Source organism: Mercenaria mercenaria, chromosome 12, assembly GCF_021730395.1.
Source record: "Mercenaria mercenaria strain notata chromosome 12, MADL_Memer_1, whole genome shotgun sequence".
In the NCBI taxonomy this organism is placed as follows: Eukaryota; Metazoa; Mollusca; class Bivalvia; order Venerida; family Veneridae; genus Mercenaria; species Mercenaria mercenaria.
Genome location: NC_069372.1, coordinates 55669224 through 55691177, shown reverse-complemented (window position 1 = coordinate 55691177; position 21954 = coordinate 55669224). Strand labels below are relative to the sequence as shown.

Sequence of the window (21954 nt, the reverse complement as noted above, 5' to 3'; positions counted from 1 at the left end):
TTTGGATCTACTTTAATTCTTTTTGCAATTCCATTTAAGAAATTAATTAAATCCTGATATTTAGATTGTTCTAGGTTTTTAGCATATAGGTATAATTTATCATAATATATAAGAGGTTTGCGTAGCATATGCATTAATGTATTTGTTTTTCCAGATCCAGAAGATCGACATATTAACATTCTAAAACATGAATCTGGCATAAAAGGATAATGTTGTTTAAAGTTATTGTGCTTGGCATTACTTTTTGTATCATAATTTGGAATTTCCATTATATAATAATATTACATTATCTTACATTATCTTACAATATCTTACATTATCTTACATTATTATATAAATGCAATCAAAACTTAATGAAATGAGAATAAGAAAAAACTTAGTCGGGCAAAAGATGAGAGATTTGAAAAAAGAAATAATGAGAGAAAAAATTAAAAAAGCTACAAATCGGATATGTATAATGAAATTTATAAGCCAATTACTGAAGGAATAGAAAGCCAAAAAGAACAATTATCAAGTCAATTAAAAGCATATCCTGGAATTAAGGAGCAATTAGCGTTACTTCCAAAAAGTATATCAGAAGAATTCAGAAAACAACAAGCTTTAGAACCGACTCCTTATTTTCATTCAGTAGATTGGGGAGATGAACCTGTTGGATGGGTTCCTCAAGATGAATTTAAAAGATTAGAAGATTACGGAAGAGAAAAGATAGGAATAACTGAAACAACTGATGATACAACTGAAAGATCAGAAGAATTAGGGGCAAGACCAAAAGAATTTCCTGGAGAATCGGCAATGTATAAAAAATTTCAGGATGAATTAGCAGAAGAAATAGGTGAAACAACTGATGAATCAGAAGAAGAAGAATTTATGGCAGATTTAGATGTAAATATCGATAAAGATGTATTATCAGATTGGCACTTACCTGTATTATCAGAGTTAATAATAAGCAAAGATAAAGGTGATTGGATAAAAACAAGAAAAGAGGTTACCAAGAATTTAAAGATGTGTACTCATAAAATAAATAAACACAGTAAAAATCCAGATAAAATAATTGAATTTACAAATGCAGAATCTATGACTGCGGGTGAGTATGTTTCGGAGTTAGAATTACATAGAGAAAATCTTAAAAGATACGGTGAACGCTTATCAAAAATGATTAATGACTCAGAAGTATTTGGAAAGGGAATAAGATATCATAATCAAAAACAAAGTTTTCTTAAAGAACCAAAGGTTCTGAATCCATATAATGTTTCATCAAATGGACAATATGGTAATTTAATTATTAACTTAAATAAACTTTATGGCCAAAACAAATTAATTGCTAAAGATAGAATAACTGGAAAAGAATTAATTAACACTAAAGTAGATAATGATTTGATTGATCTAATTAATAAAAGATATAACAATAATAAAAAAACATTCAATTCATTCAAGAAAAATATTTAAAGAATTAACAGAAAAATCAGGATTACTTATCAAAAAAAGATCTATGAAATTTAAAAAAGTAATTAGGGGACAAGGTTATGACGTTTGTCCGTGTAATCCAGAAGAATTGGTTAATGACTTGGAGTTAATTTGTGGTTCAATTGATGCTGGAAATAATAATGAAGAACTAAAAAATGAAGGTATTAGGGTAGTAGACCAATTATTAAAAATGAACAAATTGTTACCAGAACAACATGAAATGTTATATAAAAAATATTTTTCTTGAATATATAAATGGAACAAAAAATAGTATTAAGTTCTGAAACAGTTAAAGATGATAATAAAAATACTCCGAGTGATTTTACAATTAGATTTAGTCGCCCTTTAATTTTAGATAAAAATAAAACTTATGCTGTTGGTTTGGATAGTATTAACACTATGACTTACTCTTGGCATAATATTAGTGATGAATATGATAATAAAAAAATTCGTTATAATAATGGTAAGGATTGGAAAGATATTATATTTACAAATGGTTCTTACAGTTATACAGACATTAATAATTATATCAGAGAAACATTAATAACCAATGATGATTTTGAATTTGATAAATCAGACATTGCTCCAATAAGTTTAGAATTTGATTTAAGTAGTTTTAAGATTTTGATTTCAATTCATAATAATTTTATGTTGGATTTAAGAATGTCAAATTTTCATACATTGCTTGGATTTGAGAAAAAAGCATTGAGAAATACTAAATGGGGAACTACAACACCAAATATAACTAACTCTGTGGATACAATTTATATTTATTGTGATCTTATTGATAATTCACTTGTTGATGGTAATTTTAGTGATATTATCTATGCTTTAAGTACTGCAGATTTAACAAGAGCTTATTCTTTTACAAAAGAACCAAACAGAGTTGGATATTCTGAAATTAATAAATATATTATAAATTCAATAAGAATATATATTACAGATGTATTTGGTAGAATAATTAAGTTTAATGGGGTTGAAACAAGTTTTACATTAATATTAAAAGAAATTAATTAAATAATTAATAAATTTTAGTTTTATATAATGTACAAGAAAGTTTATGACAAAAATAAAGGAATATGTATTTATGTTGATGCGCACACGGGAGAAGAAAATATACATGGTAGACCTGTGGTCTCCGGAGATTCCATCTCTGGTACAGGTATCTTTGACACTTTAACAAAATTGTTTTCAAGTGGAGTTGCATCTTCAATTAGCACAGCTGGAAGAAAAGCTCTGGAAACAGCAGGAAAAGCTGCACTAGAAAGTGGAAGAAAAAAGGTTGGAACTGAAGTCGGAAATTTAGCTGCTAATAAAATTGTTGAAAAATTTAAAAAGAAACCTGCTCCGGCAGTTGGTAATTTAATTGCTAAGGAATTACAAAAAACAAATTCAAATAATGAGGAGGAGGATATTAATATGAGAATAAATAGAATATTGTCAGGATCGGGGACGCGTAAACGTATTAACAGATTAATTTATAAAAAATAAAATAATATATAATATATACATGTTTAGAACAAAACAATATTGTGAAAGATACGAAACTAACTCCTATTCAATTAGATACAGCTTTAATATCTGTCTTTGGAAATAATGTTAAGCAACAAAAAAAACGGATATCACTTTACAATTAATGATAGAAGCTCTTTTGATTGGTTTATTGACTATTTTGAAGTAAGTTTTGAAGTTAATAAACTCGCTGATGGTGCTAATTATGCTGATGGAGCTCAAATTGCTTTAATTAATAATGCAGCTTCAATAATTGATCAGTTAGTGGTTAAACAAAATGGAAAAATTGTATATGATTGTAATAATTTATACAAGGTAATAAATGTAAAAAATTTAGTTGAACTATCTAAGGATTATGCAGAATCAACTGGAACAAATGAATTTATTTATTTAGACGTTAACGCCAAAAGCAGAAAAGACCAAGCTACATATAATAGTCGTTTTGCTGCTAGGAAGTTATCAATCCAAGGTGGTAAAAATGTAAATGCTAAGATTCCGTTAAATAATTATTCATTTTTTTTCAGGGTTTAGAAACTAATATTTTACCTCCAAGTCAAATTCAAATAACACTGCAGCTGACGGATGATTAATTTTTAGAGATAAAGTTACTGATACTGGTAGAGTAATTGTAACAAAACTAATTCTATGGGTTCCGCGTTTAATTTTCAATGAATTTGGACTTAATCTAATTGCTGAAAGATTTACAAAAGCAAGATGGTCAAATCTTCGGGAAATGGTGACACAATCAACTGATACACAACACAATAATATAACCTTTAGAATAACAGCTGGTATAACAAAACCACAACATGTATTTGTTTATTTACAACGACCTGACAAAAGTAATTCACAAGAACATAACCCACATTTATTAGATACATTTAAAATTAATGCAGCAAATAATAATTGCACTTTGAGCTCCTGTCGTCTTGAAGTTGGTAATGGTGTTTTTTATCCAGAAACAGAATACACAAGTATATCAAGAATATATGACGATGTAATTAATTATTACTATAAACAAAATAACAAAACTACTGGAAGTCTCTTAAATAGATTTAATTTTCAAAGTTTGTTTGGATTTGTTCATTTTAACTTGGAATATAAAAAGGAAGTAATAACAGAAGATCCTAAGCATATTACATTAACAGCTAAGTTAAATATTGCACCAGCAGCTAATATTCGTGTTTACGCAATTGTATTGTATGAAGAAACAGTTGAAATAAATACTATTGGAAATGAACTTGTTATTGTTTAAATAAAATAAATTTTAAATATATAATGACATCAAATTATATTGAATATAAAGTTAATCTTACAGATGGACAGAAAAAAAATTTAGCACAAGCTTATAATAATAAATTTCCACATACTTTTAGATTAAAACATGAACAATTACGTGGAAACTTCCCTTTACTTTTAACAAAAACACAAATTAATCAAATTGAAAAGTCTATTAGAAATAATAAGGGATTAGAAATTACAATTTCAAAAAAACAAATGTCCAGTCAAGGTCGAAATGGTGAATTTTAGGAGCTTTGGCTGGTTTAATAGGAAAAACAATTCTTCCAATGGCAGCAAAAATAGCTCCAAAAATATTAGCTCCTCTAGGCATCGGTGCCCTTTCTGGGCTTGCTAGTACCGGTGTCAGTAAGTTACTTGGGAATGGTATGATTTCAGTAGCTAATAATAAGAGAAACATGATATCACCATATCTTACAACTAATCAAAGAAAACAACTATTGGGATCTGGAGTGATTATAATAAATTAACACAAAAACAAAAACAAAACAGTGGGTTCCTGGGTATGCTGGATGCTAGTCTAGGAATACCTTTGATTACATCTTTGTTAATTGGTAAGGGACATGGTCAGGGTATACAGATTGATTCTCAACGGAGGCCTTACAGACGAATTCCTATAGTAAAAAAAAAAAAAATTATAAACAAACCTATTTCTAACTTTGAAATTGAACAATGGGTTAAACAATTGAAAATTAAAAACTTTAGGGGTGTATTTAGTAGAAATAATTTACCAAAAACAAAATTAAATAAAGAATGTGGAATTATAAATTTGGACGACTCTGTTGGGTCTGGAACACATTGGGTATGTTATGTAAATAAAATATATTTTGACCCGTTCGGACTTCCTCCACCAAAAGAAGTAATTAAATATATACCAAATGTAAAGTATAACAGTGTTCAATATCAAGACAAAACAAGTACACTCTGTGGTTACTATTGTTTATTTTTCATTAAAATGTTACAAGATAAAGTACCGTTGTATGATTTACTGTATAAAATGCTAAAAATTAATAATGTAAAACAAAATGAACAAATAATTATAAATTACTTTTCAAAATAAATTTAAAGACCAGAGGCTTTGCACCTTTACATTTTATCAATAAAAATAATTTATAAACGTTTAATAATATTTTACTAAAGGTTTTAACAATAATTTGTTAAAATCTTTAGTTTTTTTAATTGGCCGGCTTTGGATTTTTAAAAAGAGGGCGGCTAATTAAAATTGGAAAAAGTGTCCCAGAACCATCATTTCTTATACTACTAACGTGTCCTATTTTATGTAAAATTCATTCCACGAGTGAAATAATGCCCATTTGGCCCCCGATTTACGCGCAAATGCGCGAAAAATGGAAAAAATAGTTTATATTTTTTAGGGACTTCTTTCGACTACACCACGGAAGCACATTTTGGACCGAATTGCTGCATTATAACCTATAAGAAATAACTTTTTATCAAATTTCATAACATTTTCATCTCTATTTTCAAGAAAGATGTAATACCGAACTTGTTAACAAGTTTCATTGTGAAAATTCGAGATTTTAGAGAAATATAGACATTTAAAGAGAATTCCTATAGTTTTTTTCCTTTCATAGAATTCTTTTAAATTCACATATATGATAGGAAAATTTGTGCTGAAAACAATGAACAAATAAAAACAATAGGTCACCAGGCTTGTTTTTGTGAAAAAATGTTTTGAACACACCCACTGTTGCTGAAACTGCCAGCGAATTTTCAACATTTTCATAATTTTCTGCTTTTTTTATAAATACCAACCAAAATATACACCCAGGCAGCACAATACGGTTTTTTCTTTTTACAGATTTTATTATATACTTATATTGATATCATAGTCATATTTGTAATACTCTGTCCTTACAATAATGGGTACAAATGAAAAAAAAATATTGTTTCATATTTACTTTTGTGAACTTTTTTCAATGAAAAATACCCATAGTGAAGAATATTTTTTTTAAATTTTGAAAAAACTCTTTCATAGAATTTTTTCTTTTTCTTCTTGTGTATAGATAATTGTATTGTGAGCAGTAAAATGGCTAAAAATGTATGGGTCACCAGGCTAAATTTTATGTTAAGACCGTTAGAATACAACACCTGTTCGGACGGAAATGGCGCGAACCTGGCCAAATTGATTACATGTATGTCTGCTAAAAGTTAAAAAAAAAGTTTTAAAAATTCTTAATTCTTTCTATAATTGAATACTAAATAATCTGAAAGGTGATATTGTCTTATCAGTACTAAGTCAATTATCTTATATTATATGAACAACACTGTCTTTGTACTAAAACGCGATGTGAAAACACAACCACAACAATAGCAAGATACCTGTCAGGCATGATACTTGTCAATACAACATAAACCAGTATCAACATTTGATTACTGATATAACTTATCAAAAATGTTATTTCATTCAAAATTCCTCATATTTAAGATTGTCTGTAACATGTTTCAACAAATATTGACTTCAGTTCAGTTTTCCATAGAAAGTGTTGGCTGCGCAGAAAGATGCGCATAAAAATCTATAGGAATTCCCTTTAAGTGAGGCCACCCCCTACCCATTTTCTGGGCTAGATTTAGGCTCTATGGTCGTTTCATTGTAAATTTTGGTAAAAGTTTCACCTGTATGCATTATTTTTCACTTTGATTCCGAAATATCATTCATTCTGTCATGAATATGACTCAATGGATGCATTTTGTGCATTTTCAAACATTCTGGAGACAAAATATTGACCTTTCTATAGCAGAAATTGCTGCTGAAATAGGCGCATCGACTCAAAATATGGTCAAAATTCAAAAATTTTCAATTTTAATGATTATTTTGCATTGAAAACATCATTTTATAACATATACAATCGATTTATGACTATTAAGACTAATTGTGATGTGTTTCGAGAAAAGTCTTATTTCAGCTCTTATATGAACTCATTTGTAAAGTGACATGAATAGTCAGTAGGATTACAATTAAAAAATTTCAAAGTTATCAAGAGCATAAGCCAATCAGAGGACACAACACGAAAGTAGTAAATATCAAAACTACGGCTATTGGGGAACGCCACACAGTGTACAAAGTCAGGCATCTCCCTAGATTCTAATACTACCCAGAAAGTAAATCTGTATTGCAATACCAAAATACGTTTAATCTTAATGTAAAGCTCCTTGAGAGTACATTTTATTTCGATTGTGACTGTCGGTTCGATATAAGAGAGAACATACCAAATTTTTGTTGCTGTAAACAGTTTTGCAATGAATGTGACCGTAAAGACATATCGGAACCGTGCGATCACTGCGACACGTTACCTGAACCTAGGAAAATGTTGTTTAGAGTTGATTATTCCATGGCCGAAGTTTTTACTTGCTTTTTTAATCCCACCCAAAAAAGGATCATTGCTATATTGCGTCTAGCTACCTTTGCATGATTTGAAGCTTTACAAAATTAGGGATACCACATTGAATACAATAAGGAATGTGCATTCGACCAAAGGTATAAGGAAAGCCCTAATTACAAGATTTTCTGGATCGGTTCTGTCCCCAAATGGCACGTATCAAACCCTGGGAAGCGCTGTTTTGTGGTCGTGTCAATGCAGTCACCCTATAACATGATGTAGATATAAGCACCAAGTAAGATATCAGTTATGCTTATATCGTTTTCTGTTAAGAGCCCTTCACATGACTGTTTTTGTGCATCGTTGAGTTTATTGTTATTTTCTGGAAATTGTAGTGTAAAATAATTGACAACGGGTCTTTTTAAAATAGTTTCTCATAAAAAAGTTTCGTTTCTTGCAATATTTCTTTTTCGTTTGTGATCTCCGTGTACGTTTAATCTTGAAATCATTTTGTTTTCTTTTGTTTTTCTCTAAGTTAGAAATATATTTGGTATTTTTGTCCACACCTTTGATACCCTGTGCTTTTGTCCTAATGAAGTAGCCTTTTGTTTTATATTGAGTACTGCTGTCTAACTATTACTTAAGGGTAATAATAATACATTACCACGGGCAAACTGTTTTTCTTATTTTCTATTACAGATTCAATAAACTAAATATTTTTACATCAGCACAGCTTCTTCTTTCCGCCGATAAAATGGGTAAACTGACGGTAGTAGATGATACACTTGAGGAAATACGTCAAATAAACGCTCCTCTCAGCATTGTTGGTATTTGCGGGCCATATAGAAGTGGAAAGTCGTTTCTTGCCAATTACATAATGGGTGAAAAATGCGGTGAGAATAAGATAAGGCAACTTTATTTATACTCTCGTATGTTATTTATTTCTCAATTACTTAATGGAATAATGTTCTATATCTTGACTTTAAACGCATGGCGAGTGTTGCTAATATGACCCACACGGTCCGTCTTACTACAAAATTCAACAATGTTTAGGAAAATGATATTGTTAAAGAAGTTACTTAAACGACAAATTCATCATCCGTTTTTATATCATTGAACAGCGTATGTTAGGGAAAAATGTTCTTTCTTATTAATTGTTCATTCTTCTATGACTGTTTCTTTTTTCTGTTTAGTTTTCGAAATAGGACATTCCACAGACTCTCAAACTAAAGGTATATGGGTTAAATGCATTCGCCATCCGACACAGAGAGATCAGATATTGATGGTTCTTGATACAGAAGGTTTCGGAGATGCGAAAAAAGTGAGCTCTGCAGCTGTTTTAAATTTTCTCTGTAGTTTAAAATACACAATACACATAAAACTTTTATTTCGCCACTTTTTACCTGCAGATGTGTTCAAAAGTATATACTTTACATATGGTAGCACTTGTGGATTTACATTATATTATTCGTTCGCGTTTTTGCACACCGTATTACAATTGTAAAATGTTACATGTCTGTTGAAAGAGTAAGGAAATTAATTGTTTTTACGCTGGAAAAAATATTACATTGCATTTATCGTCGTCGGATCTAGGATAGAGACCATCGTTTCGTGGCCATCTTAATTAATGACGCAGAGCACGTGCCTTGCCATTGCGCATGCGCGACCGTAGCAAAAATTCTACTGTGTCGCAGTGTAGTGTAATCAGCTGTCAAAGTGAACAAAATGAGACTCAAACAAGTAAGTACCAACAAACTGTTTCATTTTTTCCTAAATATTGCCTTTTCCATTACTCCTAATCATTCCCTTGCTAAAATCCCATTTTCTATCTAAACCTTATACCCGTCCGCTTTGTTAACATTTTTGAAAGGCGGTTTCAAGATTTCCGTATGTTTTAAAAGTCCAAGCATATTTTCATTGTTGGATTTATGTTCGAGGCAGAAGAAAAACTTTTGTATTTAAAGTTTCTATTCTTTTCTAATTTTAGGCTCGTTCTCAGCCAGTAAGAAAGAAATGCAGATTGTATTCTCCAACTGCTCTCACTAATGTCTACAAGTCAGTGAAAGAAAAGGGAATGAGTGTGTTAGGTACTACAAGTTTTTGCCAGGAAATACTTCGAGAGATTGTGTGCTTAAAAAGATTGATTCCGAAAATGGGTTTATGCGAAAGCTTCACCTCCATTTCTCACCGAGTATGAAGAGGCAAAAATTGTAGAACATATTGAAAAAATGACAAGTTATGGGTACGATTATACTGTCAAAAAGTGCGTTGACCTTGCATCTGTTTACGCTCTGCAGTTTGGTAAACGTCCGAAACAAAAAGTAATCTTTACTAAATGGATGAAGGGTCTTAGAGAACTGTGGTATGATATAAGGATAAAATCACAGAAAGAGCATTGGAGCATGTTAGAACAGATATTGCAAAAGAAAGTGTAATATCAGAGTACTTTAAAAACTTAACATGCTTATATTAACACGCATGACTTGCCTGTTAAGCCACATCTGATATTTGATCCGGATGAGAAGGTAGTTTATGTGAAGCACAAACCACTTGGTATTGTAGGTGGTTTTGACATTTGCCCAAAAACTATGAACTTAGGTAAAGGTAAAACTGTAACTATACAAAGATACGGCAGTGCTATTGCTGTCGTTATGCCACCAGTTTTAATATTTCCGGGGTAGAAATGAATCTGGATCATATGAAAAGTCCTACCCCTTGTACATCAGGAACAGTCAATGAGACCGACTGGTGAAATTGCGAGGTATTTCTGTAAGTAGTACCTTGTCGCAGTGATGAAAAGATCCAATTGATTCTATATAGCATCGTTCTCTGAATCTGAAATTTAAATTTTCAGAGCCTAAACCAATCCCATATCAAATTGTTGCCTGAAGGTTCAGAGTGTTGCAACTATGAAAGGGGTGTTGATTGCAGGTAAGGAATATGTATCAGACAGTGATATGTTTTAAAAAAAGAGAACAGAATCTGAAAGAGGTAAAGTTGTGTCAAAGTCTAGACAGTTAGAGCCACAGTTTGTGGTAAAGAAAATACAGATAATGCAATTTATATGCAGTTGGCACAACAGGAACTAAAGGGTGGAAGTCAAAGAGTAAAAGTAAGGTTAGGCAAATGTCTGAGTCAGACAAATCAAAGAAAAAGAAAATATCGGAAAGCCCGAGAATTCAAGTCTTAGAGTCTCAACCAGGTCAATCCCTTATTAATTTATAGCCAGGAAGTTCCAATGATTCTGAAGATGATACTGTTAATGATGATTATACATGCTGTATAATACGTGGTTTGTGAACACCAGCAAGGCTGTCGAAAAATGTTCCCATCACCTTTGCAAAGTGGACTCGGTGTGACGGAACGCTTGATAGGTTTCCCTGTAATTAATAGGCACATGGTATCTATTGTTGTGATAGAAGAGTTATTAGGACAAATTACAAATTCCTGTGCCCATGTTGTGAACATTTGGAATACTAGTATTAGACATGTTAGGTTGAAAATGATAACTTTAAGAGTTTGAAAACTGTCAATTCTGTTGTGGCTTGTGTTAGGAAAATTTTACTGTGTAACTGACAAATCAATAATTAGCGTTTGCTTGGTCCAGACAGTACTTTATGCTTATTGCGTCACATCCGTCAACCAATGTTCAATATTAATAATGATGGTTGATGTGACAGCTCTACATTTTGACCTTTCTGTGATTTATTGAATGAATGATTTTGCAGATTTACATAGCTGTATGTCTTGTTGGAGAATAAATAGATTTATCAATTAATTAAAAATGTCATTATGTATCCTCAAGTTTTAATTCGTGGTTTTAAAGTTTATTTCTTAACGTCGCAAGGTATGTTCCCATGAGGATATGACTTTTTTTTTTTCATTTTCACTTCAGTTAATGTACAGCAAAAGCTGTCTATAGTTCTATTTTTGCTAAAAACTTATTAGTAAGTTACATTTGTATGAAATGATTATTTAGACTTTATTACAATCATTATTTCTTTTGAAATGTTAAGTGGTTATGAACTTCTTTAGCACATAAATTGTCTGGCAACTACTGACAGAAACCCCAGAAGCATTCTGTCTTTTCGGAATCAGTTTTGGTATTTCGAACACTGAATTTGACATAGTTTGCTACGTTTCATTCAAATGTAAAATATATATAAACAAATTAATAACATATTGGTTTCGGGCTTTTCCGGGTTTTTTTTGCGTGGTTAGCTCATTATATTTGTATTCAGTATTTCCGAGTAATAAGGCTATCGCCTTTCATCACACATTTGAATGAAAAATTGTTGTGCTTGTCAATTTTTATATAGGAATGGTATTGTAATCACGAAATTTTGTTGAATGAAAGTTTAAATAAAGAAGGTAACGATCAATGATCTATACAGTTGTGATACAATTTGCATTTGCTTTACTAAATTATAGCCGAGTGCATTCTAAGTAATTAACAAAAACACTGTAACGCACTGAATTTTAAAGTCTCAATTTCGTTTAATTTCCTTTCTTATAGAAACATCAGGAATAATTGCGTTACATTATATGGAACTTTATTTGTAATTGTATTGAATCATTATGTTAAATGTGTTTCAATTAATTTCAGACCCACGTAAACGACAACTGCTTGTTTACCATTACATTTTTGTTGAGTAGTACACTAATCTACAACACATTTGGCGTCGTCAATATGGACTTACTTGACAGACTTAAGTATCCTTTTATTTATTAATTATTTAAAATAACTACTGGTTGTGATTGTTTGCACTTCTTAAAAATGTGGATGATTAATTGCACTGATAGCTCTCGTTTATTTGTAATTTCTAATCCTTCTGACAATTTTGTTTTACTTGACAGTACTCTTAATCTTGCATGTCTTTATTTCTGTTGTTTTGTGGTTATGATATAATCCCTAGGGTCGATTTAGAAAAGGACGGTCTACTAATAAAAGCAAATGTCTTAACTTTGAAAAATTGACATAGCGCCCAAGAAATAATATAGTTTTTAATGAAGTCGTATAGATGATTAAAAGGCAATTAACGTGTCACCTCGTGTCAATTTTTTTGTTCACAGTTTGATCTCGGTTAAAGATAATACTCGATCTTTAATTAGTATCAAAATATTTGTGATATTATTTTTATATTTCTTTCATCACCTGAATGTGTCTATAAAATGATAAGAGTAAAACGTAAAAGAACCGGGCTGAAAAGTCTGAAATATATGTATACTGGCTACCCCTCTGATCAGCGGTCACCTGGCTTAAGCAGCAAAATTGTCTGTTTCCTCAGGCTGGCTGCTTAAGACTGGTTAGACTGTATTTGCATTTTCGTTTTGAACGGCATTATGCGGAAACCGAATATGAGGCATTAATTTCTTCATGAAAATTAAACGTGACACCAAACAAAATGCAAAACAAAACAAATAACAATATTTTACTCTCAAACATTACACCGTTTCGCTTGTTTCTCGATTGACAGGAGAGACAAAATGATATGTTGAGGATCAAATTTGGCCTCAATTGTTTGTGTAATCAGCGGTGCCATATTTACTGAAGTTCCCTTTGATACCATGAACATGCAGAGATAGTGCAAATTTGAATCTCTCGGGGAACTAATATACATTATATGTGTGCCGTTTTAGGTCAATGTCAGCAGTTAAACGTAACCTTGTCCAAGGTTTAATCAAAATGACCTCGGTGATGTTTCAGTGTTAATACATGTAGATGTTATATAAAACATATTTTTGGTGATCATACAAGCTTACACTGTTATTTGATTATCTTTCCGATAAAAAGGCAGTTTATATGTAATTCCCTTGATAATGACACTGTTATTTCTGACTCATCTCTATTGATAGTTTTGTCATAAAAATAAGTTCTTGATTATATGAAATTTCCTCAACCAAAGACCAGAATCATTACAAAACTACCTAACCATTGCCAGATGATCGAAAATGCTGACAAAGCGGATAGCGAAGAACTCCTTCCTTTCGTCTCGCCAACATTTGTTTTATGTTTGAGGGATTTTTACCTTCAGTTACCGAAAGACTGCCAAAACCCGGACGACTACTTTGAATCTTTCCTAAAAGATCATTTAGATCCAGGTAATGGAGACTACAATAAAGCAAGGCAATGCATACGAACGTACTTTCCAGTCAGACGTTGCTTTGTTGTCGGCCGGCCAGCTGCGGATGAGAAACTTAATAAATTGAATACACTTGACGAGCATGAATATGAACACAAGTTTAAAGAAAATATGACAGAGCTAAAGGAGTATGTCCTCAGGAGGCCGTTCAAATGTCTCGCAAAGATGATAAAATTCGAACAAAAACCAATCGATGGTCTAGGTGAATATTTTGTTTTCAATGCATTTTCATTTCTATTCTCCGTTGAGTAAAAATTAGAACCTGGAACGTCAGTATTTCCCATTTTATTGCTTTCATTAAATGTGTGTCGTTGAATGTCGATTATTGTAAGTTATATTCAGGCTTTTGGACAGATACGTATGTTATAAAAAGGTAATTAGTTTTGAATCGAAGAAATTAATATGCACTCGGAAAAATATTGTACGTGCTTATATTTTTTTCTCTATACAAAGCAAATAACCTATATTTCTAAAACGGATGTAACGAAACAGGATGCAATATACCAGGATGCAATATACCTTAGCGTCCTTGGAAATAGATGACTTCGAAATCTTCTTTTAAATACTTCATATATTAAAAATAGGAAATTTACCAGTTTCATAAAAATAATAGATAATACATTTTAATAGGGAGGTCACTATAATTATGTAATGTGTTTTTGTTTCTTAAACAAATCTCAGTACAAAAACAGAACAATGTCATAAACTATTGCTGAAATGTAATTGCTCACCTTAAAGAGTTGGTCTGTTCTTAATCATTTTATATAAACACTGATAACATTTTTAACGGCAAAAGTTGTCGGAATAAATGTAGAAATTCTTTTAATTTAGTATCATTATTACAATTTGAGCTAATGTCCAAGAAACTTTTAAAATGCCTAAAACATTTAATCTAATTGTATACACCATCATGAATATCCAAACGTTCATTGCTACACTGCAAAACCGAACTGTCTCACTCTTACTTAAAGTAGAAATTCTTATTGTTGCCAATTAATAAAATTCTGTAACTCGTTTATAATTTGATATTGTGTTATAACTACAGTATTTGGCAGTCTAGTAATAACCTTTGCACAAGAACTTCAGACACACAGACAGATCTGTTTTGACAGAGCGTTTGCGAATGCTGCAGAGAAGCATAACTCTAGAGTGGTGGAGAGAGTTTTATGTAAAATCAAGGAACAAGTGGATGAAATTGAAAAAAGTCTGCCAAAAATAGATGAAAAGGAACTTCTGAAAGAAGCTAATGAGATAAAACGTTCGTCTTTATATCAGTACAGACGCTTGTCATATCCATACCACCCAGACATATTTGAGAGAACATTAGTGGTAATTGCATTAAATGTGTATCGTAAAAGCTTAAAATTTGAAGGTAGTTTAAGTATATAGCTTACTGTGATACATAATGAAATAAATAATGTTTATTTTTAATTGGGTTATTAAATTAATCCGATATGCAATGACTACAGAGGTGTCCCTTATTTTCGTAGCACCCTGACCACGAACAATGGATGCATCGGCTTGTACATTCATGAAGTGCCTCCCATCACGTCTTCCGACACAAGTACACACGCATACATAACTAGGGTACTCAATGTGATGAAAGACTCCTACGCTACTACGCCAAAATATATACGTACATTAAAAACAGAGCTCAAGAATGATATAAGAGAATTCCTTATTTATTTTAACACTTTAATTTATAGGATGAAATTACAAAAAAGTATGAGGAACTTTATATGGAAAATCGCCGTCAGATTTTTCTGACTTGCACGAAAGGTCTTACAAAAATACACGAAGAACTGATGCTGGAAAAGAAGAATAAGGATACAGATGATCCTGATCCGATTCCCGCTCAACGTGACATAGAGCAAATTGAGCAGACATACAGGAAACGAACGTTATCTGTTTTATGTTTTGAGGTAATTGATGTGTACATTTATATTTGCATTCTTTTACAATACATAAATGAATTGTTTTCGGTCGCATGGGAATACTACATCTAAATATCGTGTCTGCAAAATAAAGGTCAGTTGCTTCGTGCAGTTTATGTAAACATAAAATAAACAAGTTTTTGTTTAAAAACAGTACTATGCATTTAGATAAAAAAAATAGTAAACACTTAAAACAAGTATAACTAAACAGAGTATAAATGTTTACTTTAACTAAAAACTGGCTGTTTGGTAACAATCCACTGTTACTGCAGGACACAGCTCTACATAGTTACACAATTAATTTATAAGTTTAGTAAAGTTAACTTCATTTGATGCGTACTTTTAACATTTGAAGTAAGTATCTGTAGATAAAATATTTTAATGAAATACTACGGTATAGGCATTGGATATTTTTTTAATATTTAGTTAAATCTAATTATACATGTAGATGATATAGTGGACAAATACTGAATACGATCTCCGTCATAATCCTTGTCTTTTATTTACAAAGCAGCGTACGAATTTGAACAGTAAAGAATATCAGATTAGATATTTTATGTGTCTTTTCAAATAAATGTTTTAAACGAAAGGGAAAATGATAAAATGCGAGACAGGCACTGCCGACCATTTTTATCAGTTTTACAAATTCAATTTAGAAAGAAACAAATATAAATGATCATTTTATCAAATGGAAGTTTTTTGCTGAAAAACGAAGTCACTTTTTTCTTAACCTATCATGGAACAAGTCAAATCAACCATCCTCTATACATAAAACAATCAAAATGACATTTTACTAGGGTAATACCAAAAGTATGAGATGGCTTTAATGCACTTCTAAGACGCCAAACAATTGATAATCATGTGTATATTTTGATTTTAAGTAGATGAAGCAGGAAGCACATGAAGATTTTGTTTTGGATGATGACGCACCATCCAAAATAAGTTTATTTGCATTTATTTCGAGAAAGAATCTAGTAATATATACGTGACTGCATCCCATGTTTTTCATTAATTTCCCTTTGTATATAGAGAGCAGTTTGTACTCAAACGAGTCGCGAATATCTAGATGCCACTTCACTTCTTATTCTTGACAGTTTGCTGAGAAACGTTATTTCAACTAGAGATAAAGGCAGGAAACGAATTGACTTTTTTATTTTGGACCTTAAATGTGTCGTCCACTTTTTTTTTGTTTTACATTAGTTTTAAGTGCGATACGTTATCTTTTGCAAACTTTAACGGCAATTGATTTAGTTTATGTTCTATGCAATGTCAAAAATATATTCCAGTAAAACAAAATTGAAAACACACCCGCGCATGTATTTATTTTTTTAGCCTATAACTCGAGTATCAACAACTCAATTTCCAGGTTACTATCCCTAATTCATTGTGGCAAACAAAAAGTTTATTAGGGTTTTCAGTCAAATAATTGCTGCTGATACTATAATTTTATTCAGACATCACTAGCATGACATGTTGATAACTAACACATTGCTGATAAATATATATCAAATCGATATTACATCTTTTTGGGGACTTTGCAAGAAACACGCGTTGTGGTTATCCCTGCCCTTGTCTCTATAACATAAATACATGCCCGGTTCAAAATAATGGTAAATTGTTCATAATATTTCACATACCCTTATGTCGGCTACACTGTTTTCACATTAAAAGTATACGTTAGTTTTGCAAAAGAAACATGTTTTGATTTAAAGATTCCCTTTAGCTGACACTGTCAATTCTGATTTCTTATTTCAAAAAGATAATAAAGTTAACACCTAGAACTACATTATTAATAGTTTTGCTTGTGACAAACATTGCAGCCGCATGTAAATTTTGTTGAACGCCGTATATAGACAGATAGTAGATGAGAAATTGATAAAAAAACTTGCAACAAAATTTCAACTCGGCTGCAATGTTAGATATAACGAATAAATTGACCGTAATTACATTCGAAATAAAACGGAAAATGACGTAATGTCGTTTGACGTCGTGTTTTAAGGACATGACCTTACGTCCTTAAGATAAAGCAATTGTTGTAAAATAGATATTATATAGCTGAATTAATGACTTTCCATATTTTGATATAGGCCAAGTGGCCGAAAAGTCAATAAAGAGTGAAGTTTGAGAAGCATTCTAATATAACTAGCAATTCTTAAATCATAATGACACTGTTATATTGACGTCAGGTCGTTTTTTTGTTTATTTACTTTGCCGAATAATTCGCCATCATTTACGCCCTAATGGAACTCTTCCGAAAGAGGACAGTCATTTTGGCGCCAAACATGCGCGAATAAACATTCTTAAAATATTATTTCTAATTGTTACAATAAAAGGCATATTTAAATCGAAATAATTTATAGCAAACCCGTGTTTGAACGCTATTTATACACTTTGTCAGTTAAACGTCGTAAAAATAGTTTCACTCGGGCATATAGCCACACATCATGTATAAATTGTGTTAAAACACAGTTTTGCTATAAAAAATCTTAATTATTGTAACAAAATCGCTTATTGTTGTCTAAATAATATAAAAAATATTACAGGAACGAGAAGAAGCACTTACACAATTCAAACAGAATTTAAATGCAGATCTCGGGGCAAGGAAGGAGAAGAATAAGGCAATTAGCCTTTCAGGTATAGATAACATCATTGCTTTTCTGCATTTGCACTCTGACTGAATTTTCTATTAAGTATAATGTCATTACTCAACTTTCAAAACCATTTGACATTTAACGTTCACTTAATTTGTTGTTTCAAATTAAGGAAAACACATTGTACAGGATATTGTCTTATTCATGTCGTAACTAAAGAAAGTATTTAAATCTCAAATCTCTTGACAACTTGCGTATATATTGTTTAATCATTAACCGACAATAAGTAACTGTTACAACTGACATAAAATCTATATGAAGATCCTTTGGAAGCATAGAATGCAACCAATTAAAACAATAGCATACTCAGTTTGACTGAGTCTGTTCAGGAAAGGTAATGGAATGTGCAACACTTCTCACGTCCCCTTGCACCGGCTTAAGCGGAACTCTTACAGTGATATTGAATGGACTACATGATCACAAAGGACCAGCAAATTAAACAACACTGAATTCAATTACGGCGTTGGCTAGATACTTTTACACTTGCGCACATGTACAAAGGCATCCGCGCAATATTTTGCCACATAAATTGCCTTCGTTGTTTCCTATTCACAATAGTAGGCTTTTAATTGCAAAAGTCTACGTTATTTTAAACAGCCCTCGTATCAATTTTCTCATGCGTGTATAAAACAATTTGAACAACTCTTTTACACATTGGTAAGTGCACGAGAAAATCGTGTTATCCGTCCTTCTCCTTATGCATATCTGTTTTCGGTATCAATGTCACAGTATTTAGATAAGCTTTAGAATATGATTGTACCAAGCATATGTTTGAATGTAGATTATTATTTCATTGACTTACTTGAGGTCTCGAAGTGTATAACTAAGAGTGTATACACTGGGTTTGTCACAATATGTGCATGCGTTATCAAATATTCCATCAAAAATCCACGGCATAACAGTATTGGTCAATTTTGAAGGTATGTGCATTTGTGTTATATGTCTTCTTAAACTGTGGTAAGGTCAAACTTATTTTAGCAGTAGTGCTCTCTTGATTTAGAAATAACAAAAATGTAATTTTTTCGGTCGTTACTTCTACATTGGTATAAGAACCCAAATATGGAACTAGTATCTGACTTTAAATCTGGATGTTTGATTTTTTGTGCATTTTCTTTTTGTCCCTTTGACCTCAACCTTGAATTTGTTTTAAGAGCACGGATACTCGTGTGAATGATAAAGGGCGAATATTGTCCTCTCATATTTTAGAAAATGTGTCTTAAAATCAATACTGTCAAATTTTGAAAAGAAAGCACAGAGTAGTACAGCACCACAGGTGCCGGACAATTCTTATGAAAATGACACATTTATAGAGAAGCAGACAAGTAAGTGGTTTTCTTTAACTTAAAAAGAATCATTTCATTAAAATATGTTTATTTAAAAAATAATAAGTATCAAAATAGAATAACCCGAGCTTGGAGTTCTTATGAATATGAAGGCCTTAATGATATATTTCTACGCATAACAATGACAAACAAGGGTTATTGTACGATAAACCTTATTTAGATACTTATCATTTCGATTCTAACACGAGCTACTTCAAATAACGTTAGACGAGAATCAGAGAAGTATTTTCATCAAACGTAAATTACAACTTCGTGCTACGACACACGGTGCGCGCGCAGCATAGTTTAAATCGGTTTATTGCAGAATAACCCAAGATAGATTTTCTCTACATTTATATAGGTTATTAGCTGGTCTATATTCGTCTTTCTTCACAAATTACTGCTTGAATTGTCATTGTTTTACATATTATTTGAAATATTACAAATCCACACTGTATACAGTACATTCTGATACACGACACTCTGTAGATCTAATGTGTGATCAAGCAATACGTGTGTTTTCGTAAATATAAGCTTTATTTGACAAGCTCCTGAATATGTTGTACATCATTGTAAAGGTATCTAGGCACGCTTGTTTTTGTAGTAAAAACTTCTTGAATTTTACTAAATCTTTATAATGGCAAGTGTTGAGAAACTGACAAAAGATCCTTCTAACATGTATAGAACGTTTTGGGTATGCTGTCGCCGCGATGAAGGTTTCAGCCAAGCTTAACACTCGTCCTTTCGCGCTTCGCCATTGCACTGTCGTAGTGTCACAATCGTACTGTCGTGCTTCGCCATCGTACTGTCGCGCCTCACCAACTTTTTTCTGTTTACTTTACTTTAACATAAAATTTGTCCAAAACTTGATAAGCAAAATTTATCCAAATGTGTATTTTTATAAGCTTTAGCTGACAATACATACTTTTAACGTTTCATAGCTTGAAATAAACGAGCTGATGTAACAACATTTTCTCACAAAACAATTAATTACATGTGAGTACATTATCATTTATTTTGAAGACAATGTTATTTTGTTCATAAATAACGCTCGGTTGGATGATATTCGTTTTTATTATCCCTCAAGTAAACAATCTAAAATAGCCATAGACCAACGGAGCCTATTTTGGAATAGTACATTTCAAACAATATTAAGGTAAGATATTTTTTAATATCATCATGACAGATGATATTCATTTGACAGACACTCTGCCGGGGATTTTTTATTTGAATAACATCAGGTCTGATGATATTCTTTTCAATAGTACACGTGCCGAAAAGCGTTTCAATTATTTGATCATTGGACAGAGCTGACAATACTATACAATACAAATTTAATTAAAGTCGACCATTAAGTAAACAGGAAAAAATAGTGAAACGCAATAATACGATGGCGAAGCGTGACAGTAGGATGGTGACACTACGATGGTGAAGCGCGACAGTGCGATGGCGAAGCGCGACATAACGACAATGAAGCGCGACAGTACGATGTCGAAGCGCGACACAGTACGATGGTGACACTACGCCGGTGAAGCGCGACAGTGCGATGGTGAAGCGTGACATAACGATTATGAAGCGCGACAGTACGATGTCGAAGCGCGACAGTACGATGGTGACACTACGCCGGTGAAGCGCGACAGTGCGATGGTGAAGCGCAACAGTACGTTGTTAAAACTACGATGGTGAGGCGCGACAATGCGATGGCAAAGCGCGACACAACGATGGTGAAGCGCGACAGTACGATGGCGAAGCGCGACATTACGGCGGACTGTCACTATCGTACTGTCGCGCTTCGCCGTCGCTTTGTCGTGTTGTCACCATCGAACTGTCACGCTTTACCATCGTACCTTCGCGCTTCGCGTTCACAGGGACCAAGCGCTGGCCCTAACGGAACACCGTAGGAGGTTGATACTGGAATATTGTCGTTCATTGGCGAAGTGAATTTTTTGCATGCAGTTGTACCATTACATCATTGAGAATCAAATTTCTTAGACTAAATTAACAGGGAAACACGAGAATCTAAATGTATCAGCTGATCTTCCCTTACCGGTTTAATTGCATTAAGTAAGCCATTGTCTTGAACGGCCAGTAAGCTTGCTTCCTTTATTGACATTTTGGTCTTATTTCTACCTGACATAAGCAGTCAATTAATCAATGCTGAAGTGTCATACAATTAGATTGACTGGCTGCTTAATATAGGTTTGACTTCCCCAATGTTAGTTAAATGCATTATTATTAAATGCATTATTATTATAAATACATTCAACAATGCATTAACCAATGGAACTGGT

General features: G+C 32.1%; 1 protein-coding gene across 1 annotated transcript in view; it reads left to right on the top strand.

Moving 5' to 3' along the window:
• Positions 1-21954, top strand: part of LOC128547398 (guanylate-binding protein 1-like) — a 44954-nt gene that overhangs the window by 18316 nt on the left and 4684 nt on the right. The window contains exons 2-8 of the mRNA XM_053520133.1: positions 8313-8506; positions 8807-8934; positions 12220-12326; positions 13525-13958; positions 14802-15085; positions 15463-15678; positions 18234-18324. Coding sequence (XP_053376108.1) covers positions 8313-8506; positions 8807-8934; positions 12220-12326; positions 13525-13958; positions 14802-15085; positions 15463-15678; positions 18234-18324 — 1454 coding nt within the window. The remainder of the gene's footprint in view (positions 1-8312; positions 8507-8806; positions 8935-12219; positions 12327-13524; positions 13959-14801; positions 15086-15462; positions 15679-18233; positions 18325-21954) is intronic.